Source organism: Dendrobates tinctorius, unplaced genomic scaffold (assembly GCF_039654945.1).
Source record: "Dendrobates tinctorius isolate UK_male_01 unplaced genomic scaffold, ASM3965494v1 ptg000062l, whole genome shotgun sequence".
NCBI classification, from domain to species: Eukaryota; Metazoa; Chordata; class Amphibia; order Anura; family Dendrobatidae; genus Dendrobates; species Dendrobates tinctorius.
In genome coordinates this window covers 21,160,822-21,184,727 of record NW_027361730.1, presented here as the reverse complement: position 1 = coordinate 21,184,727, position 23,906 = coordinate 21,160,822, and the positions used below count along the sequence as shown (strand labels likewise).

Genomic DNA, 23,906 nt, shown 5'->3' with positions numbered 1-23,906 from the left:
GCCGATGACCGTACATATTTCACCCTTTGGCGTACCTTCCCATATAGCGGATTCAATGTACATTTTGTTGAAAGAACTCCAATAAGAAGAGTGGAGCCAGTTGTCATTTACAAAAAAATCTGCATCAAAATCCGAAGTATGGGAATCCACCTTTGCAATACAGCAAAATAAATTAAAATGAGAAACATTTACAATGGCGAATTTTGCCTAATTTTTGGGTGTGGAAATTTAGCCTCGGATACTGCATTTGGGAAATCACCCTTAAGGTTATTATTATTATTTATTTATATAGCGCCATTAACTCCATGGTGCTGTACATGAGAAGGGGGGTTACATACAAAGTTATACTGTAGATATCGTTAGCAGTAAACAAATTTACAATGACGGACTGGTAGAGAGGGGAGAGGACCCTGTCCTTGCAGACTTACATTCTATGGGATAGTGGGGAAGAGACAGAAGGTCGGGAGTGCAGCAGCTCTGGTGGTGATGAGGCGGCAGATCAGGCGGTGGTGAGGCGGCAGAATGGTTATTGCAGGCTGTAAGCTTTCCTGAAAAGATGGGTTTTTAGGTTCCGTTTGAAGGATCCGAGGGTGGTGGATAATCAGACGTGTTGAGGCATGGCATTCCAGAGGATAGGGGATATTCGGGAGAAATTTTGGAGGCGGTTTGTGAGGAACGAATAAGTGTGGATGAGAGTATGATTAGGAACTTTTATATCTTTTGTTCTCAACACAGCATTTAAAAAGAATTGTAACGTATTTCATATCATTTATCTTTCAGATGTGCTCCAGGACTGCAGGAACAAGCAAAGAAGGACAAAATGGCATTTAGCATATACTCTGATTAAGAACCCCACACTGATACTATACAGGAAATCTAGTGCCTGCCATTTAAGGTCTTACCCCTTCAACAAGGATGTTTTGCACCAATTACTGGTTAATGTTTTACCTTCTACAGCTCGGAATTGTATTGTCATGGAAAATGGCAAAGAATTGTCAACAGACAACGCTCAACATTAAGCTCCTTTTCATACTGTATATGGTACACGTGGTGTAAAAACCTCCAACAGTGATGAGAACATTCAGGAACACACTCAAAAAAAATAAAAGGATACAGATTATTAGATAATGGTCATGCAAAGGAAAATATAATGAAGCTACACAATTTTGAAGCATCATATTGTAGAGTAAGAGAAGCAGAGAAGATTGACATATAGTTTTATGAGAAAAGAATATAAATTAATTTTCTTCAGAGTAATGGTGGGAGCACTTAGTCATTAACAGCCTACACCACAAGATAATACAAATTTTGGTATCCACTCACGTTTTTTAAATCTGTTCAAGCATCTCATAAAATACAGTAGTCTCCATTTAAAGTGCACCTGTCGCCTGTTTTGGCCGCCATAAGATTCGTCCGCTGCCTTTCAGGGCTTATCTACAGCATTCTATAATGCTGTAGATAAGCCCCCGGTCCGAACTGCAAGAAAAATAAGTTTTATCATACTCACCCGGGGAGGGGGGGGCGTTCTGATGCTGTCCGGTCCGATGGGTGTCGCAGGTCCGGGTCCGGCGCCTCTCATCTTCTTGCGATGCCGTCCTCCTGCTTGCTTCATGTCTCCCCGACATCGTGCTCCTGCACAGGCGTACTGATCTTCCCTGTTGAGGGCAGAGCAAAGTACTGCAGTGCGCAGGCGCTGGGCCTCTCTGACCTTCCCTGGCACCTGCGCACTGAAGTACTTTGTAAGTGCACTGCAATATACTAAGAGGATAAAAATGTTGATGGGAGAGCTCCTTTAAAGAAAATACTATTCTTGCCATGTTTTTTCTTCCTTTCTTGTTTACATTGTTGAAGGCTGCCCTACAATAAGTGAATATATTTATGATGCATGTTGTGACTTATGAGGACATAAACAAATGAAGGTTAAATTAGTGTGTTTGTTTTTCTTTTTTAACAAAATGCATTCCATAAAAATGTACTTTACTGTATTTTTATACATGTTGCTTTTTTTTCTGTTAACTACTTGTAGTCTTTGATGTACTCACTTTTCTTTCTTGGCATGGGAATGGATTAATAGATTGTAAATTGCTACACACACACATATATATATAGTACAGACCAAAAGTTTGGACACACCTTCTCATTCAAAGAGTTTTCTTTATTTTCTTGACTATGAAAATTGTATTGTAGATTCACTCTGAAGGCTTAAAAACTATGAATTAACACATGTGGAATTATATAATTAACAAAAAAGTGTGAAACAACTGAAAATATGTCTTATATTCTAGGTTCTTCAAAGTAGCCACCTTTTGCTTTGATTACTGCTTTGTACACTCTTGGCATTCTCTTGATGAGCTTCAAGAGGTAGTCAACGGAAATGGTTTTCACTTCACAGGAGTGCCCTGTCAGGTTTAATAAGTGGGATTTCTTGCCTTATAAATGGGGTTGGGACCATCAGTTGTGTTGTGCAGAAGTCTGGTGGATACACAGCTGATAGTCCTACTGAATAGACTGTTAGAATTTGTATTATGGCAAGAAAAAAGCAGCTAAGTAAAGAAACACAAGTGGCCATCATTACTTTAAGAAATGAAGGTCAGTCAGTCCAAAAAATTGGGAAAACTTTGAAAGTGTCCCCAAGTGCAGTGGCAAAAACCATCAAGTGCTACAAAGAAACTGGCTTACATGAGGACCGCCCCAGGAAAGGAAGACCAAGAGTCACCTCTGCTGCGGAGGATAAGTTCATCCGAGTCACCAGCCTCAAAAATCGCAGGTTAACAGCAGCTCAGATTAGAGACCAGGTCAATGCCACACAGAGTTCTAGCAGCAGACACATCTCTACAACACCTGTTAAGAGGAGACTTTGTTCAGCAGGCCTTCATGGTAAAATAGCTGCTAGGAAACCACTGCTAAGGACAGGCAACAATGTCATCCCCTGAGGAAGAAGTGTTGTATACTTCGAAATGCATTGGGAAATAAATGGTTAATCTTTCAACATAACCTGGATTCGATGTTTTGTCAAGCAGCGCACTAAAAGCCCATGAATTAGTTCCATGAAAACAAGGACAGACAACAAGCAGAAGAGACTTGCTTGGGCTAAAGAACACAAGGAATGGACATGGTCCAATGGAAATCTGTGCTTTGGTCTGATGAGTCCAAATTTGAGATATTTGGTTCCAACCACCGTGTCTTTGTGCGACGCAGAAAAGGTGAACGGATGGACTCTACATGCCTGGTTCCCACCGTGAAGCATGGAGTAGGAGGTGTGATGGTGTGGGGGTGCTTTGCTGGTGACACTGTTGGGGATTTATTCAAAATTGAAGTCATACTGAACCAGCATGGCTACCACAGCATCTTGCAGCGGCATGCTATTCCATCCGGTTTGCGTTTAGTTGGACCATCATTTATTTTTCAACAGGACAATGACGTCAAACAAACCTCCAGGCTGTGTAAGGGCTATTTGACCAAGGAGGAGAGTGATAGGGTGCTACGCCAGATGACCTGGCCTCCACAGTCACCAGACCTGAACCCAATCGAGATGGTTTGGGGTGAGTTGGACCGCAGAGTGAAGGCAAAAGGGCCAACAAGTGCTAAGCATCTCTGGGAACTCCTTCAAGACTGTTGGAAGACCATTTCCGGTGACTACCTCTTGAAGCTCATCAAGAGAATGCCAAGAGTGTGCAAGCAGTAATCAAAGCAAAAGGTGGCTACTTTGAAGAACCTAGAATATAAGACATATTTTCAGTTGTTTCACACTTTTTTTAATTATATAATTCCACATGTGTTAATTCATAGTTTTGATGCCTTCTGAGTGAATCTACAATTTTCATAGTCATGAAAATAAAGAAAACTCTGAATGAGAAGGTGTGTCCAAACTTTTGGTCTGTACTGTATATACTGTATAGAGTAGGTATGGAAAGTATTCAGACCCCTTTAAATTTTTCACTATTTCATTGCAGCCATTTGGTAAGTTCAAAAAAGTTTATTTTTTTCTCATTAATGTACACTCTGCACCCCATCTTGACTGAAAAAAAAAACAGAAATGTAGAATTTTTTTTACTCTAATGACATTCGTCTGTGTTTGTCGAATATTGCAAAAACAATATTCAATGCCGATCATATTCAAAACCGAATCCAAACAAATTTGCTCAACTCTACTCAGAATGAGATAGCTGAAATTATGAAAGACTTGCCCCCGGGCCATATGGGTTGACACATCTGTATTGCAAAACTTTTGCTGAGGAGTTGTTTCCTTATATGACTAAAATGCTCAACTCATTCATCAAAGGCTCTCCCATCTAAGACACTGTATTGCATTCATACATAGAGCCATATATATGTATAGTATAACTGGGATTTTTCACAGGGAGTTTTATCAGTAGTACTTACATTTGAAGTAATCAAACCCTACATATCCTTTTACCTTAGGAATATGTGGCGCCCCTGAGGGTTCAGTCGCCACAGTGGTACCCCACCATTCAGGTAAGATGGAGACACCTGACCACACTCCAACACCTGCATCCCACACAACATAGTAGTGCAGCAAAGCACCTTTGGTGGCTCACTGCTTGGAACACGAAGAGTGCTGGGAGGTGGGTGGAGCTTAGTTGCACAAGAGAGCGGGAGATTCTTAGGACTAGGTCAGTCTGACTAGGTCAGTCTGTGAGAGAAGATCCCCTGAGTGGGATGGATTGAAGGAAGTGCTGCAGCAGACCTCAGTGGTCTGCTGGCACAGGAAAGAGATATTCAGAAAGCCTAATTCTCCATAAGAAAGATAGTTTTGTACGGAACATAAGGAGAAGAAGAGAACTAAGGATTAGGGTTAGAGCAGAGGCCTTCCTCAAGTTCTAAGCGCATGGCCGGGGTCCGGTCCCCGAGGTTGTATGGATACAGACAGACACCGGAGGAATAGAAGTTGTCACCACTTTATTCCCACACAAGACTTGGGGGCACAACAGCAACGTGAGTGAGCCGGGACTTAGTAGCAAGGAGTCCCTGAAGCAGGCTACAGCTGTCTGCCGTACATGTAGAGTTCTAAGAACATCTGAAAGGAGGAACTCCAGTGTAACTCAGTACTGTGAGTACTTCAAATAGGTGCTAGAAGGGAGACGTTCAGAAAAGGCATATATGTTGGTGGAGTGTTGGAACGGAGTACTTCATCTTGCCTGGAGGTTGACTGAGCCCCTGACCTGGAGGACACAGCACCGAGGTGGGCACCTGTATGCACAACAGACTGTGAGTTAAGCTTTGGAACTACATGCCCTGGTGTCCTCCGCTTATTCCTGCGCCAACCCACTCAGCACTGCTACATCTCTGTGCTTGACACTGCACCATTACGCTCTCCTCACTAGCTCTTCATCTACACTGCCCTGGGACTACAGCACTACCTGTGGAGGGCCACAACATCATTGCTGCACCACACCATCTGTCCCAGAGGATCTGTCTGCAGCGTCGGCTTAACATCTTCATTGCCGAACACCACAGGTGGCATCACGAATCATCCACTTATAAACTTTAATCATCATTATCCACACGCTCAACATTCCCCTTTTACAATGGACGCCCTGGGCCACAGACCGGGTCACAGCTACCGTGAAAACTCCCATTGAACTCCACGGGCCCAGTACCGAGTACCCCGCTGCCCTGGGAGGGCGATCCAAATACATGCCACTTGTGAGTGCAGGCAATGTGATTGACCTATTCTATGATAAGGTTGTTATGGACATAAAATCTTTGATTTTTACACAAACTCCCAGTAATCTTAATCTAAAAGAGATAGAAACGCTTAATTAAATTCGCTATTGGCAAGATATTATAATCCGCAGAGCCGTTAAAGGCAATAATATAGTCAATTTGACAAAAGATCATTATCAAAAAGAATCCGTAGGACAATTGGGACATAAAAACATACATGAAATTAAATAGCGACCCAACTAATAAATTTAAAGATCGATTGAGGACACTTTTAAAAACACATGTAAGTAATGGAGCTATTCCATTTAAAAACAGCAGAAAAACTCATACCTGATTTTCCATGAAAACTTCATTGGTACCATATACCCAAGGTTCACAAATCACTGGAAACGCAGCAGTATCGGGAATAAGTTTTGAAACAGAGGCACTTTCTATGGATATTGACTGGCTATTGAACCTTTGTTATCTAGCATTTCAGCTTACAATAAAGACACAGGGGACTTTTTCCAATTACTCAAAGAGATTGATTGGCAAGAGAGTTGGCAACTGGCATCAATAGACATAGAAAGTTTACAGTATCTGCACGGATTCCTCAAGCAACAAGTCTGCAAGCCATCAAAAATGTTAAAACAAATTCAGACATAAACAAGAGCAGTATTGATTTCATCATAGATTCTTTGCAATTCACTTTTACTCATAAAGCTTTTCAAGACAGGTTCTTACAAACCATCGGTACAGCAATGGGTACTCCAGTTGCATGCACTTTTGCTCACTTGTTTCTGTCTGAATTTGAAAACATTTATAAACCTAAACCTCCTTCGCCGGTTGAGCCCATGGAGGTGGGGGCGGTCTCCTTGCAAGAAAGAGAAAGGAGACGTGGAAGGCAAAACAAACTCTGCTTCTATTGTGGAGCTCTGGGCCATTGGAGAAAGGACTGTCCCTCCTGCCTGCTGGATTCCAAGGTTTCGGGAAATGCCTAGGTCTGGGTGCCTGCCGAGGGGGGTTACCAGACCCTCAGGTATTTTTGTCCTCAAATTTCAAATTGTTGCTAAAAGTGGAAGTTGGTGTGAACAATTGTTTTTTTTTCCCTCTTCTGCTTTTGTGGATTGGGGATCCTCCGTAAACTTGATTGACTCACAATTTGTGGCCCATTGTGAGATAGTGACAGTTAGGTTGGGTAAACCCGTGAATGTGGTGGCCATTGACTCTACTCCTTTCACCAAGGAGCAAGGATGGGATCCACTTGTTTACTAAAGAATTGGTCCTTAAGGTGGGCCCTGTTCATTTGGAGCATATACACTTGTGGCCAAAAGTATTGACACCCCTGCAATTCTGTCAGATAATACTCAGTTTCTTCCTGAAAATGATTGCAAACACAAATTCTTTGGTATTATTATCTTCATTTAATTTGTCTTAAATAAAAAAACACAAAAAGAATTGTCCTAAAGCCAAATTGGATATAATTCCACACCAAACATAAAAAAGAGGGTGGACAAAAGTATTGGCACTGTTCAAAAAATCATGTGATGCTTCTCTAATTTTTGTAATTAACAGCACCTGTAACTTACCTGTGGCACCTAACAGGTGTTGGCAATAACTAAATCACACTTGCAGCCAGTTGACATGGATTAAAGTTGACTCAACCTCTGTCCTGTGTCCTTGTGTGTACCACATTGAGCATGGAGAAAAGAAAGAAAACCAAAGAACTGTCTGAGGACTTGAGAAACGAAATTGTGAGGAAGCATGAGCAATCTCAAGGCTACAAGTCCATCTCCAAAGACCTGAATGTTCCTGTGTCTACCGTGTGCAGTGTCATCAAGAAGTTTAAAGCCCATGGCACTGTGGCTAACCTCCCTAGATGTGGACGGAAAAGAAAAATTGACAAGAGATTTCAACGCAAGATTCTGCGGATGTTGGATAAAGAACCTCGACTAACATCCTAACATCCAAACAAGTTCAAGCTGCCCTGCAGTCTGAGGGTTCAACAGTGTCAACCCGCACTATCCGTCAGTGTCTGAATGAAAAGGGACTGTATGGTATTAGACCCAGGAAGACCACACTTTTTACCCTGAGACATAAAAAAGCCAGGCTGGAGTTTACCAAAACTTACCTGAAAAAGCCTAAAACGTTTTGGAAGAATGTTCTCTGGTCAGATGAGACAAAAGTAGAGCTTTTTGGGCAAAGGCATCAACATAGAGTTTACAGGAGAAAAAAGAGGCATTCAAAGAAAAGAACACGGTCCCTACAGTCAAACATGGCGGAGGTTCCCTGATGTTTTGGGGTTGCTTTGCTGTCTCTGGCACTGGACTGCTTGACCATGTGCATGGCATTATGAAGTCTGAAGACTACCAACAAATTTTGCAGAATAATGTAGGGCCCAGTGTGAGAAAGCTGGGTCTCCCTCAGAGGTCATGGGTCTTCCAGCAGGACAATGACCCAAAACACACTTCAAAAAGCACTAGAAAATGGTTTGAGAGAAAGCACTGGAGACTTCTAAAGTGGCCAGCAATGAGACCAGACCTGAATCCCATAGAACACCTGTGGAGAGATCTAAAAATGGCAGTTTGGAGAAGGCACCCTTCAAATATCAGGGACCTGGAGCAGTTTGCCAAAGAAGAAAGGTCTAAAATTCCAGCAGAGTATCGTAAGAAACTAATTGATGGTTACCGGAAGCGGTTGGTCGCAGTTATTTTGGCTAAAGGTTGTGCAACCAAGTATTAGGCTGAGGGGGCCAATACTTTTGTCTGGCCCATTTTTGGAGTTTTGTGTGAAATGATCAATGTTTTGCTTTTTGCTTCATTCTCTTTTGTGTTTTTTAATTTAAGACATATTAAAAGAAGATAATAATACCAAAGAATTTGTGTTTGCAATCATTTTCAGGAAGAATCTGAGTATTATCTGACAGAATTGCAGGGGTGTCAATACTTTTGGCCACTACTGTAGCCTGTTTCATTTTGGACAACCTCCCTACCGGGTTGGTTTTGGGGTTCCCTTGGTTGCAATGTCAGAACCCAGTCATTGATTGGGAGGCTCGAAAAATTGTTAAATGGGGTCTGAATTGTGAAAATAAATGTTTGATTTCTGCATGTGTGTCGTTCGTCAGTCTGGAGGGTATTGCGGAGTACCTAAAGGACTTCTAGGATGTGTTATCTGAAAGTCAGGCTGAGGGGTTGCCACTGCATCGTCCTTTTGATTGTGCCATTGATCTGGTGTCAGGGGTTAAATTGCGTAGGGCTCGATTGTTCAATCTTTCTGGTCCTGAGTGGGTTGCCATGAAGGAATATATATCTGAGAGCCTCGGCAGACATTTTCGCCCTTTTGTGTCTCCTGTTGCTGCAGGGTTCTTCTTTGTAAAAAAAAAAAGACGACGGTCTTCGCCCATGCCTTGACTTTCGGGAACATAATAAAATCACGATAAAAAACACATATCCCCTTCCACTTATTCCCAATTTGTGAAACCAATTGTCTGGTGCCAAATGGTTTTCTAAGTTTAACTTGTGGGGGGCTTATAATCTTATTCGGGTATGGGAGGGGGATGAGTGGAAGACTGCATTTCTTACTTCTGAAGGGTTGTTTGAAAATCTTGCGATGCCATTTGGTTTAACCAATGCTCCTGCGGTCTTCCAAAACGTCATCAATTATGTGTTTTCTGATTTTATTGGGCCGTTTGTGGTCATATACTTAGAAGATATTTTAATCTATTTATCCAATAAACAAACCCACATTGGTCATCTTCGGGCTGTTCTCCAGAGACTCAGAGAGAATCAGCTCTTTGCTAAATTAGAGAAATACTCGTTTTTTGTCGTTTTTTGTTCAAGAACTGTCATTCTTGGGGTTCATTGTCTCTGGTGAGGGTTTCTGCATGGATCCTAAAAAGGTTCAGGCCATTGTGGATTGGGTGCAGTCCCGGGCCCTTAAGGGTCTTCAGCTTTTCTTGGGATTTGCCAATTACTACCAGAGGTTTATTAAAGGGTTTTCACAGGTGGTCAAGCCCCTCACTGACTTGACACAAAAGGGGCTGATGTGAAGAACTGGTCAGCGGTAGCGGCATTCCTGACTGAAAAATTGTTTTATGTTGAATCTATTTTTATTGAAAAAACAAAAAGACAAAGATAACATACAAGACATCAAACATTGTACACCAAGCCGTGCAAGGTTTTAGTATAGTCAGCCTCGTATAAGACCGAAACATCTTCTGAGACAAGGGCTCGTAATGTCTCCGTGGGATGAATGTTGGTATAGGGCTCATATGCACTACCATGTACAAGAATCAATCCAAGTAATTGGCACTATAGGTTGATAAACTCAACTATATAAACATTCGTTATACATTACTTAAGTGCAATGGAACAGGCTGGAGAGATGTCATTCCTCCCCAAGTATCATCTGGTGCAGTAGTAGTATATAATGGTCAGACGCAAGACAACAATAATTGTAAACATACGTAGCAACATCTTTACAGGTATTAGCAGAGGTGTATTTCAGAAGAAGAGGAAGGAAAGAGACAAGAAAGGGGGGGAAAGAGCACAAAGGAGGTGAAGGTGGGAAGATTAGGGGTAATAGGTTTTCAACCACGTGTCTGAAACCTATGAGAGGGTAGGAACAAACAAAAAAAAAGGGGGGGAGCAGACACCAGAGCTCCACACCGACCTCTATGAAAACTCCTCAACCAGTTGAGATAGTTTGGTACTTTCCTTGAACATGATCCAAGGTTGCCACACACGGATCAAGCGGATGTTGTCCCCTCCCATTTCAGCCATCAGTTCTTCCATACGGAAGATGTCAGTGAATTCCAACACCCACTCGGCCATAGTTGGCGGTGTCGCTGTGCGCCAATGTCGTGGAATTACCATGCGTGCCGCGGTGATACAGAACCGGAGAAGGCTCCATTTCTGAGTGGATATGGGTCCCGGAAGGATCGAAAAGATGGCAATTTGCGGGGAGGGGGGAACATAATCTCCAGAAATTCTATGATAAGCTGAGAACACTTTCTTCCAGAAGGGTCGTATAGCGGGGCACTGCCACCATATATGGAATAGTGTGCCTCTTTCTGTTCCACATCACCAACAGGTGTCGTCTACTGACGGGAAAATGGACTTCAGTCTGACAGGGGACAGATACCATCTGGTCAGTATCTTAAAATTTTTCTCCTGTGCGCCCCCAGCTGGGGACATTTTGTGTGTGAAACGGTAAGCTTTATCAAGATCCTCAGCAGAGAATTTATATCCCATCTCCTCTTCCCACGCTCGGATGTAACTCAGGATCGCTTCCGAGTCACCAGCGTGGAGTTCCTTATATAAAAGAGAAATCAGATGAGAGGGAGGGTACTGCTGCTGTAGTAAATTTTCCAACCGTGTCATGGGGGGGCGAGAAGTGCGGTCAACCATGTGTCCCCGGACAAACGACCTCAGTTGATTGTATTCCATCCAGGAGAGCGCCCTAGTGGGAAACTGTTCCCGTAAGGTTTCCAAAGATGGGATATCCCCACCCATTAGAACCTTTCCCAAGCGTAAGTCAGTACTAATATGCCAACCCAAAAATTGGTCTCTGTGACGACCAGGAGGAAAATCTGGGTTACCAAAAATTGGTGTCAATAGATTCAGGGCACTGATCAATTTCTTTTTAATTTTTAAATGGTTCCAGAGCTGTAGAGCTTCTCGTGCTAAAACCCCGTGGATCCCTCAGAGTCATAGCGTCGGATCCATGGGAGGTGTCGTAGAGGGATATTAAAGGATGTCTGTTCCAGTTGAACCCATTGCTTGGAACGGTAGCCGAATTGCCAGTCGAATAAACGTACAAGTATGGAGGCCCGATGGTAGAGTTCTAGGTCAGGGAGGCCCGCACCGCCTCTGGACTTCGGGGTAGTCAGGATGGTATACTTTAGATGGGGCTTAGAAGTCTGCCAAATAAAACGGGTCAGTGCAGATCTAATGGTCTGGAAGAATGCCTTTGGTGGTATAATCGGAACCGCCTGGAACAGGTATAGAAACCTGGGAAGAACATCCATCTTAAATGAGTTCATCCTGCCAAACCACGAGATGTTCTCTCGTCTGTACTCTCTCAAATGTTTCAGGGTCGATTCTAAGAGGGGCAAATAGTTTAGTTTGTAAAGGTCAGTCATGTCGGTGGGAATTTGAACACCCAGATATTGAATAGCTCCGGATTTCCAACGAAAGGGGAAATTCCCCATGGTCATCACAAGTTCTGCCTGTCCCAGGGATATATTAGGGGCTTCAGTTTTCTGAAAATTGATTTTAAAATTGCTGACTGCACCATATTTTTGAAACTCCGCCATCAACGACGGGAGGGTAATGTGTGGCTGGGATACGTACAGCAGGAGGTCATCAGCATAAAGAGAGACCATATAATGAGCGCGGTCTACCCATAAACCGTGCACACCGGGGTTCCTTCTAATTGCCACTGCCAAATGTTCCATAACTACCGTGTATAAAAGGGGCGACAGAGGGCAGCCTTGTCGTGTGCCGTTCCCAATGGCTATAGAGTCTGACGTTGCACCGTTGACTCTAACCCTCGCCGAAGGACCGGAATATAGAGCTGCAATCCTATGTAGGAAACGGCTCCCCAGGCCCATCTGTCGTAAGGCCGAAAACATGAAGCTACAGTGTACACGGTCAAAGGCCTTCTCCGCGTCAATCGACAGCAAAGCCAGCGGTTTAGCATGTGCAATCAAGATGAGGGTCTTGCCTATGCCATCTCTCGCCTCTCTCCCCCGCACAAACCCCACTTGGTCCGAATGTACAAATAAAGGCAGGAGGGGAGCCAACATTTTCGCGTAGGGTTTTACATCAATGTTAATGAGGGATATTGGGCGATAATTAGTCACCACCGTGGGGTCTTTCCCTGACTTCGGTATTACTGTAATAAAAGCCTCTAAAGATTGTGGGACAAACGGGGAGTCACTCACGATGGAGTTAAAGACCAATGTCATAATGGGATTAAGTTGCACTCGGAACATCTTGTAGAAATGAGGGGAGAAGCCGTCCGGTCCCGGACTTTTACCAGCCGGGGTGTTCTGAATGACTTCGTCAATCTCTTCAGTCGTAAAATCAGTTTCCAATGGTGTCGATAAGTCTGTGGCCAATGTCGGGAGGGCGGTATCATGTATATAAGATTCTATTTGTGGTTGGGGGTCCAGGGGCAATTGAGGGGGGCTATCTTCGTTAATATTGTACAATGTATGATAATAGCGTCGCATTATATCAAGGTTTTCCGTTGGGTTCGACGTTGTTTGACCACGGTGCCGTGAAAAATTGTTTTAAGACTGCCCCGGTTCTGGCTCAGCCAAATCCATCTGAACCCTTTGTAGTGGAGGTTGACGCCTCTGAGGTGGGGGGTGGGTGTTGTCTCAAGGGCCGCCACATAGACCAATCTGAGACCTTGCACCTTCTTTCCTAAAAAATTCTCCCCGGCAGAATGAAATTACGATGTGGGCAATCGGGAACTGTTGGCGGTGAAGTTGGCTTTTGAGGAATGGAGGCATTTTTTGGAGGGGGCTGCTCATCCCATTATGGTGATTACTGATCACAAGAACATTGAGTCTGCTAAAAGATTGACCCGAAGGCAGGCCCAATGGTCACTTTTTTTTCCTGGTTCCAGTTTTCGATCGCTTTTCATCCAGGATCCAAGAATGTGAAGGCCGATGCCTTGTCCCGGAGTCTGGATCTGGTTTCTCCTCCTTAACCTCCATCCTCCATTCTTCAACCAGGGGTGATGGTGGCTGAATTTTCTTCGGGGTTGTAACGGGAGATTTGAGAAGCTCAGTCTCAAGCTCCCTCATCCAAACCGGTTGTCACGGAAAGGGGTTGTAAGGCCTTTGGCCGCACACGGCTATCATATGTGCAGGGGGGCTTATCCTAGTTATCACACTGCTGCCAACAATGTGATGAAAACAGCAAGCTAGTTTTGCCCTAACAATTTATCGCAGTGATTTATTGTAGCTATCCCACTGCAGCCACAATATATTACAGGCTGCCGGGATTTATATATATATCCCACTTTTCAGTTCCACTTTGGAATTTGCAGCTCTCAGGTGTCCCCCTTACCCTCAGGTCAGTCAGGGAACTATACCTAGGATAATTAGTCGCCTGATGGGCTATTTGTTGTGCACTGGCTATTAGGCCACTGCAGTGAGGGAATTATAACTAGTCCTGGCTGCAGCCAGACAAATCAGCTTATAAAACCCCTTCTATCACTGCCAGCTAGCCCGCCTGCCCAGAGCACACTTTGCTGCCACCAGCGTCCGATTTCTCAAATTAATATTTAAAATTAACAGAGGGGTTCGAAGCCTACCCAAATTAGTAGCGTAATTATCTTATAGGCACGTGAATTCGTCACAGAGCAAGGAGACGGAACTAATACATTTTAAAGTTTATTCCCAAAAGATGGACAGTGTTTGCAGAAGATAAAAAGGTTTTACAATGGGAGACACTAACAGTATGTACGAAGCAAATACAAAAGGGATTTAAAAGCAGAAATAAAATTTACATATTGCTTAGATTATTTCATGCAGAACCAAGCAGCGGAGGCGGAGCCAGATGTCTCCATTCATTTGAGATCTAATTGCCATGACATCCCAAGCTAGAATGAGGGAGGGGTAGAGGAAAATACCTTATACCTTTGGGCTTGTGACATCACTAAAGGTGTTGAGTTACTACTGCCCTCCCCTTTCTCAAAGTACAGATTTGGATTCTGTAAACTTATAACCATCATATCTGGGCTTGAGAACCTAGCAGAATATTGGCAGAACCATCATTCATTTTATATTGAAATTAACTTTCTGGTGACATCAAACACTAGCGGTCTATTCTGCTCTGTTCAGGAGAAATCCATTTCTCTGGTTCTGTTAGTGCTAGAATTTAGCAAGAACCACTGTAGTGAAGCCCTATCTGAGCATGTCCCAATATGTCATTTTCATATTTCTATCATAATCTGGCGGCATTCTATGACCAAGTGATTAGATTCTCATTATTGTCTGAGAGTAGCTGCACATTTTGAAGCCAGTCACTAGTAATTCATGCTACACTGTGTATGTGAGCTGAGGGGGAGGAACAAGGGTGGTGAGTGGCTGCAGTCTGAGGTTACAGGCTGCCAGTGAGCCGAAATTTGCAGGCAAAGGGAAAAGAACAGGGGGGTCAAACCCTCACACTGACATAGCAGAGTTCAGTATGCGAATAGAAGATTCTGCAATGTAATAATCAGGGGAATCTTATGTCATATTTTACATTATCATTACACCGATGAATAAACTGTTTATTCCAATTCAGTTTCGCCTTCAAGAGTTCCATGATTCCATTCTAAGTGGTCATCCTGGGATCTCGGCTACGCAGGGGGCCATCGCAAGGGTATTTTGGTGGTCCTCGCTTTTGTCTGAAGGTAAGAAGTTTGTGTCTGCTTGTGAAATTTGTGCCCACGCTAAGAGCTCTCATAACCGGCCGGCCGGGGAATTGGTGCCTTTGCCAGTTGCTGAGAGACTATGGACACATTTGCCCATGGATTTTATCACCAATCTTCCTCCTTCCAAGGGCAATACCATCATATGGGTTGCTGTGGACAGATTTTCTAAACAAGTAAACTTCGTACCCTTGGTAGGTTTGCCTTCTGCAGAAACTTTGTCCAGGTTGTTTGTACAGCATATGGTTTGTTTGCATGGTGTGCCCTTGAATGTGGTGTCTGATCGTGGAGTGCAGTTTGTGCCCAGGTTTTGGAGAACGTTTTGCAAAAGGCTGGGTGTTGAGTTGTCCTTTTCGTCTACATATCATCCAGAGAGGACACCTTCAGAGGATTGGCATTAGGTTAGGGACCCGGAAAACGAGAAACGCCTTACCGTGGCTTCCAGGTACACATAAATTGGCCATTTTATGTGCCAAGTTTTCTCAATTTTTTATATTTCTAATGCAGTAAAGCAATTCATTTTTCATATTTCATGTTTGCATGCTATGGTGCTACAGTATGCTTCCTATTTTGTATGAATGCGTAATGACCCAGAGAATCATAATGGCAGGTCAGTTTTAGAATTTAGTGAACCTAGTAAAAAAGCCAAACAAAAAACAAGTGTGGGATTGCTCTTTTTTCACAATTTCAACCGCACTTGTAAATTTTTTCCCGTTTTCTAGTACACGACATGGTAAAACCAATGATATCTTTCAAAAGTACAACTCGTCTTGCAAAAAACAAGCCCTCACACGGCCATATTGACATAAAAATAAAAAAGTTATGGCTCTGAGAAGAAGGGTAGCAAAAAACAAAAACACAAAACCGAAAACCGTTCCGGTCATGAAGGGGTTAAATGCCGTGGCACAGGGCCTTTTAGGTTTAAATGAAAAATTAGACATGTCCATTTTTTTGTAACATTGCATTTGAGTTGTTAAATATGGAAATATATGTGAATGTTGGTGTGTTCACCTCCTATAAAAGGAAGTGACTCACACCTGTGTGTAGAAGTGGACCCGTAGAAGCGCTATGTGAGCGCGAAACTGCCATTGTTCATTTGTCCCCCCACATGTCTCCCCCTGCATGCCACACTACCACTTGATGATTGTCCGGATTAACTAAATATAAAGGACTTTTAGTCTCAAAGGAAACTGGTGAGTGCTGCCCTTCACATTTTGTCTTCTTTGGATATTTACCCCATTTGACTAAGTTGATTTATGAATCTTGAAGTGCCGCATATCTACTGTTTTTTGCACATCTAAGATTGATTCATACTTGACTGTCATTCCTAAAGTGGGACGGGACCCCCTAAATTGCTCTAATTATCATTCTGTAGCCTTATAAAAATCAAATTTGAAAATATTTACATGCATGTTGGCTAATAGGCTTAATTACTGGAGTGGTTATTAATAAGAATCAGGTAGGCTTTGGACCTTTTCATCAAGTAGGGTGATTTGATAGATGCATGTAAAACACAAACCCTTATTTTGAGCCTTGATGCAGAAAAGGCTTTTGACTGCCTTAATAGTCTTTTCTGTTTGAAAAAAATGAGGACTTGGGTATGTTGGGTGCTTTTTTAATCGCATTAAGGTCATTGTACACATCCCCTTTGGTCTCAGTTAAGCTACCTTTCCATATTTCCCCTTCTTTCAACATTTCGAACGGCATGCAACTGTGAGATACTAGCAGGTGCGTTGGATGCAATGACGAGCAGGAGGCAGAGCAAGTGTTATCGGGTGTTTTTATGTATAGAATGGAAAAGAAAGGATTAACAATGCTTTCTCCACGCAGGGAGTTGGTATACACTGCATGCACAGTAGTGCCGCGAGGACAGACAGATTAGTGGACAATATAAAGTGGTAACGGTCTGCTTTCAGCTGCAAACTATGGTAAAACACACAACGATTGGTGGGTAATAGCGTTAGATTCATCTTATCAGTCTCTATCGTCCGGAGGGAGATGGTTGGAAGATCCCACGATGATGCCACAGCTGGCATGCCACAACGAGGAAGCGGTCCTGAATGTACCGGAGGCACTGTCTCTTTGCGGAGGCAAAGAGTCCTGGAGCTTTCCGTGGTTCACTCGGTGTCCAGGTACTTGTAGCTGCTGTTTCACGGGGGAAGGCGGAGGGGTCCGGTATCAAGGCAGCAGCCGCAGCTGTGGCTATGGAGTCTCTTACAGGGGTTGTGCTGCACAAGCTGTCAGCGGGTAAACGTCGCACAGTGCGGTCAAGGAGTCTTGCCTGTGGTCGCGTCCGGATGTTGCTCCCCCGAGGTATGCAGTCAATAGTGCTGACGCTGGGCGCAGGGAAGGGTGCACTGGAATGCGGTCTGCAGTCTGCTAAGTTCACCGCAGGGAGGGAGCCAACCTTCTCCTGCAGTCCCTTCTGTCTTCCTGCCAAAATCCCCCTGTTGCAGCCCCTTTTATCTCAGTCCCGCCTTTTGTCCCAGAGGTCACAGGGCTGTCCCGGTCAGGAACCCCATCCCCCAGTAACACAGGTGACAGTCCCAATAGTTCTGGCCCAGAAACACCATGGCCCTCAATGCTTTGGTTCATCTTCTTACACCCCCCACCCCTTTCGCTCGCCATTCCAAGGGCGAGGATCTTTGGGGAGGGTTTGGATACCTTCTTCTTCAGACCTGTCTCTGCCATATGAACTGGTCCTGGTCATAACGTTCGGGGGTTTTTCCTGCTGTTGTCCGTTCGGAGAGACGTAAATTGGAGGGAGCAGCGGAATCCTCAGGGACGGCGGAATCCAGCCGTATGGCTGGCGTTACAGAGGTATCTTCCTCTGCTGAGTAAACATTTGGTGTGGGGGTGCCCTCTTCCTCTTCCTCATCCAGTACTGCTGGAACCGACTCTGGGGTCCGTGGAGTTTCCTCTGACTGCTTAGGTCTTCCGACACGCAGGGCCGCAGCATGTTTCGGTGCACAAACCGAGTAATGCGACTCCCTTCTCTTTTGGACTGGATCTCATAGATGGGTCCTTCCGAGTTGACTCGTCGTGTCACCCAATAAGGATTCTTTACCCAACGGTATTCCAGTTTGTTCTGAGGATGTTTGTCTCTGACGATGGCATGATCTCCTACTTGGAGTTTCGTTGCCCAGAGTGGGGGTTTATCTGAATGTTCCAGCTCCCGTAGCTTTGTCCATACCAGCTGGTGCAGAGTCTGTAGGCGATAATGATGATCCAGGAACCAAGAGGAGACCCCTATACCTGGACGTTCTTCTTCAAGGTCCAACTCCAGCTCGGTGATTCCCTTCACGACCGAAGAGCAGCGAGTAGGGGGTATGGCCAATAACCCGATGCACATGATTATTGTACACCCATACCAGTTCAGAGACGTATTCTGGCCAACAGGCTTTCCGGTCTTCTTCTAGGGTCCGTATCATTTGGGTCAGGGTACGGTTGAACCTCTCACGGGCCCCATTTCCCTGCGGGTGGTACGGTGTGGTCTGGGATTTGTCTATGCCATACAAGCAATGCAATTTTTCCATCACTTTTCCCAGAAAACAGTCTCCTTGATCCGAATGGATCTGTTTGGGACAGCCATAGATTTGAATAAGGTTCTTGCAGATGGCGTAGGCAGCGGACTCCGCGGTTTGGTCTAGGGTGGGAGTTACCACCGCGAACCTCGTGCCGTGGACCAGCATCACCAAGACAGTGCTCGTATCCCTGGTGAGTTGGTCCAATGGTGAAATAGTTTATCATCAAACGTTCTAGAGGAGCATTTGTCACAGTAGTCTGTATTGGAGCCCTTTGCTCCTGTGGCTTAGTCAATTCACACTGGTGATATTTCCTGTAGATCTCCTCAACCTCCACCTTTAGATGGGGATGGTAGATTAATCGCTGTAGTCAACAGAAAGTTTTCTCTGGTCCAAAATGCGCTCCTCCTTCATGCGCCTCATGGGCAATTTCAGACAGCAAGGTTCCAGATGCAACGACCTGCCATGTGGCAGCCAGCTCCGTCTGTAGTTGTATTTTTCAATATCATAGCAGGTTTTTCATCGGTAGACGTTCCCACTGGCGGAAAATCCTTAGAGTATCAGAAGAGAGCGTGCTCCTTTGGGTCTCACTGAGAAGCCTTCCAGAGGTCACCCACTGTCGCAGGAGGGCAATCTCTTCATTCTCTTGCTGCAACCGGACCCATTCATCCCTAGACCGCCCCAAGATGCCCTCTGTCGACTTTATTTGCAGAAGGTCCTTGTCGCCACCACCCTCCTGGCAGACTCTGAGAAGCGGGGAATCTCCTCTTCTTCCAACTCTTCATCTCTGTTCAGCCCGGGGGTAGCATGGCGGATTCTAGAAAGAGCATCGGCATGCACCTTCTCTGCCCCTCACTTGTAGGTAATCTTATGCTTAAATTTTGCCATCCTGGCCACCCATTGCTGTTCCAGGGCCCCTAACTTGGCATTTTCCAGATGTGCCAGTGGGTTTTTATCCATGCGTACCAGGACCTCGGAGCCCGACAAGTACTCTGTGAAACTCTCCGTTATGGCCCACACCAACACGAGCAGCTCCAGCTTAAAGGAACTATAGTTGTTCAGATTACGTTCGGAATCGTGAAGGGATCGACTGGCATATGTGATCACCTTCTCTCTGCATCTGAGACAACACAGCCGCCAGTCCGTGCAAGCTCCCTCAGTGTAGAGGATAAATCTCTGAGAAAAATCCACGTAAGCCAATACGAGGGCCTCTGTTAACGCTCTCTTAAGATCTTGAAAAGCTTTCTCTTGAGGCTTTTGCCAGTGAATCTTCCAACTTCTAGCACTGGACTGTGCTCCTTTCAACAGATCCAGCTGCGGCCTGGCTCGATGGGCAAATTTCTTCACGAAGCGGCGGTAATATCCTGTTAGACCCAAAAATGCCTGGACGTCTTTCACCGTTACAGGAGTAGGCCAGTCTTGAATTACAGCGGTCTTTTCCCGAGACGGTCTCACACCTTCTGTGGACACTACATGTCCCAAATACTCAATCTGGGTACGAAACAGGTGGCATTTCAGCGGCTTTACTTTCAGCCCGTGTTTCTGGAGATGGCTGAGCACCTGCTCCAGGCGCTGTAGATGGTCTTCAAATGAAGCCGCGTAAACGATGATATCGACAAAGTAGATCAACGTGGCTTTGAAGTTCAGGTCGCCCAAGCACCTTTCTATCAGCCGTTGGAATGTCCCTGGGGCGTTGGCCAGGCTGAAGGGCATTCGATTGAACTCAAACAATCCCATGGGCAGTATGAAGGCCTTCTTCGCTCTCTCCTACTCCGGCATAGGCACCTGCCAGTATCCGATGGCCAGATCCAACATAGAGAAAAATTTTGCTTTCCCAAGCACAGACAGAGACTCTTTTGTATGTGGAAACAGGTATGAGTCCTTCACAGTACAGGCGTTAACCTTCCGATAGTACACACAAAAGCGCAGGGTCCCGTCCTTCTTCTGTACCAGGACGATCGGGGTGGCCCAGGGGCTCTGACTTTCTCGGATGACGCCCGTCTGCAACATCTATCCCAGCATTGTCTTCACCTCCTGGTACAGCTGCGGGGGTATCTGCCCGTAACGCTCTCTGATGGGTTTCGTGCCTCCGATGGGAATCTCATGTGTAATGGCTGTGGTACAGCCAAAATCATCCTCATGGTGGGCAAACACCTCCCGATATCACCCCAGGAAAGCCTTCACTTGTAGCACCTGAGGCTGCGTGAGTTTGGAGAGTTCAGCTCGCATCTGCTCCAAGATCATTTGCCCCTCTTGGGTATGTAGCAGTTCTGATGCCTGGACTGAATTTACAGTCACGGTCCAGGGATCCCTTGGACATACCCTCAGTTGCCGCACTTGAGGGCGTAGAATATCTTCAGGCAGTCCCACTACCTTGGCCACTTCACTTCGGGGCGATTTCATGATCTTCCAAGTTCACACACCGTATGGGCACTGTCCCATATTTTACTGTGACCAAAGCGCGAGCCACTAGAAATCCTGAGGGTAACTGCCCCGTGAAAGATGGCTCTACTTGAACTTCCACTCCTTCTAGAGGAATACGAGTTCGTACAGGCAGGGAGATCACTGTCTGTCTGGTTGGTAACACAAGCTTGGCTGATGAAGGTGCAATTACCTTCCCTAGCACTTCTCCCTCTCAGCACGACTCTTGGGCTTGTGCCTCCCACACCAACTGCTGGAAGATCCTTCTCTGAGGGGTGTGAGTGCTCCATTGCTTCAGAGATTTATGGGAGGACTCATTGAAAAGGAGGCTGCCGAATTCCTTCAAAACATTCATCCCTAGCGTGACCGTGTGTCCGCTGTTCGCTTCCCCCTGAGTCAACACCACACCCCTCCGTCCCAGGTCTTTGCCACAGAGAGAAATCTGCATCCACGCTGCCCCTGCGACCAGGATAGGTAACTGGTTGGTGCCAACAATTTTATTACGGATTTTTTGATCTAACTAGAGGCTATAGTCGCAGGTGTGTAAGGGCCTGTTACAACAGGGCGAGACACACCCCACGCAGCAGTCTCTTGCATCCTGTCCGGAAGAGTGGAGGGTCAGTTGGAGATGGACCTGTTAGGTTCATTTCCACTTACAACCATGAGTGGCACAATATGCGTGCCATTCTACGCAAGCACTGGTCTATTCTTGAGACAGATCCTTCCCTGGGAGCCGCCCTGGGGAGTTTTCCCTCTTTGACACCACGCAGATCAAAAAATCTAAATGACCTCTTGGTACGGAGCCATTATGTTCCTACTACCAGGTACTTTTTTGGTTCCAGCGGTCCGGTATGTGGGTCATTTTCGTGTGGGCACTGCCTCGCTTGCGCCAATGTCCTGCGCTGCTCCACCTTCAGTTCCTCAGACGGCACAAAACAGTTCAAGATCAGACATCGCATTTCGTGTGGCACTTCAAATGTGATTTATTATGCCACATGTCTGTGCCCTAAGATCTATGTGGGTCTCACCGCCAGGGAACTGAGAGTGCGGGTTCGGGAGCATGTGCGGGACATTGGCGCGGCCAGGACGGTGTCCGATTTGGCTGAGCTAAAAACAACCCCCCGACACTTTCGGCTGCAACACCATTGTGATGCTGGGCTGCTGAAAGTTAGGGGGATTGATGCACTACACATGGGCATCAGAGGTGGCGATAATAAAAAAAAATCCTCGCACAAATGGAAGTGAGATGGATTGTCAAGTTAGACACCATGACTCCGAGAGGACTCAATGAGTATTTAAGCTTCGCCCCTTTTCTTTAATCAGTATGCCCATGTATTGTTACGCATACATTATTTTTTTATGACCCCGACTTCCGCACGCTGGTGCATTATTACCTGTGTGCTTTATTGATGAACTGTTCTCTTGCGTATTTTTTGAATTTTGATTGTTGTAATTTTTTCCCCTTCTTTTTGCCTTCACAAATCCTTGTTTTTTCACTAATTTTAACCTTTTCTTTTTTTTTTATGTGTATTTCTTTAGTCTATAGTATTTCTCCTGCTCCGGACACTGATGTGACTTTATCATATGATTGGACTGCTACTATCAAGTATCTGCAGCATTATATGGATATTTATATTTGTCTGATTACTGGAATTTTCTTATAAAAATGTTCTGCTGTATACAGTGGGGCAAAAAAGTATTTAGTCAGTCAGCAATAGTGCAAGTTCCACCACTTAAAAAGATGAGAGGCTTCTGTAATTTACATCATAGGTAGACCTCAACTATGGGAGACAAACTGAGAAAAAAAAATCCAGAAAATCACATTGTCTGTTTTTTTTTTTATTTTATTTGCATATTATGGTGGAAAATAAGTATTTGGTCGGAAACAAAATTTCATCTCAATACTTTGTGATATATCCAGAGGTCAAACGTTTTCTGTAAGTCTTCACAAGGTTGCCACACACTGTTGTTGATATGTTGGCCCATTCCTCCATGCAGATCTCCTCTAGAGCAGTGATGTTTTTGGCTTTTCGCTTGGCAACACGGACTTTCAACTCCCTCCAAAGGTTTTCTATAGGGTTGAGATCTGGAGACTGGCTAGGCCACTCCAGGACCTTGAAATGCTTCTTACGAAGCCACTCCTTCGTTGCCCTGGCGGTGTGCTTTGGATCATTGTCATGTTGAAAGACCCAGCCACGTTTCATATTCAATGCCCTTGCTGATGGAAGGAGGTTTGCACTCAAAATCTCACGATACATGGCCCCATTCATTCTTTCATGTACCCGGATCAGTCGTCCTGGCCCCTTTGCAGAGAAACAGCCCCAAAGCATGATGTTTCCACCACCATGCTTTACAGTAGGTATGGTGTTTGATGGATGCAACTCAGTATTCTTTTTCCTCCAAACACGACAAGTTGTGTTTCTACCAAACAGTTCCAGTTTGGTTTCATCAGACCATAGGACATTCTCCCAAAACTCCTCTGGATCATCCAAATGCTCTCTAGCAAACTTCAGACGGGCCCGGACATGTACAGGCTTAAGCAGTGGGACACGTCTGGCACTGCAGGATCTGAGTCCATGGTGGCGTAGTGTGTTACTTATGGTAGGCCTTGTTACATTGGTCCCAGCTCTCTGCAGTTCATTCACTAGGTCCCCCCGCGTGGTTCTGGGATTTTTGCTCACCATTCTTGTGATCATTCTGACCCCACGGGGTGGGATTTTGCGTGGAGCACCAGATCGAGGGAGATTATCAGTGGTCTTGTATGTCTTCCATTTTCTAATTATTGCTCCCACAGTTGATTTCTTCACTCCAAGCTGGTTGGCTATTGCAGATTCAGTCTTCCCAGCCTGGTGCAGGGCTACA

At 45.0% G+C, this 23,906-nt stretch overlaps 1 protein-coding gene and 1 long non-coding RNA gene across 2 annotated transcripts in view; one reads left to right on the top strand and one right to left on the bottom strand.

Annotated features, from left to right (window-relative positions):
* Positions 1–1,919, top strand: part of LOC141093141 (stimulated by retinoic acid gene 6 protein-like) — a 196,020-nt gene extending 194,101 nt beyond the window's left edge. The window contains exon 18 of the mRNA XM_073579614.1: positions 781–1,919. Within this exon, the coding sequence (XP_073435715.1) occupies positions 781–1,019 (239 nt within the window). The 3' untranslated portion in view covers positions 1,020–1,919. The remainder of the gene's footprint in view (positions 1–780) is intronic.
* Positions 1–23,906, bottom strand: part of LOC141093142 (uncharacterized) — a 185,574-nt gene that overhangs the window by 99,093 nt on the left and 62,575 nt on the right. The window lies entirely within an intron of this gene.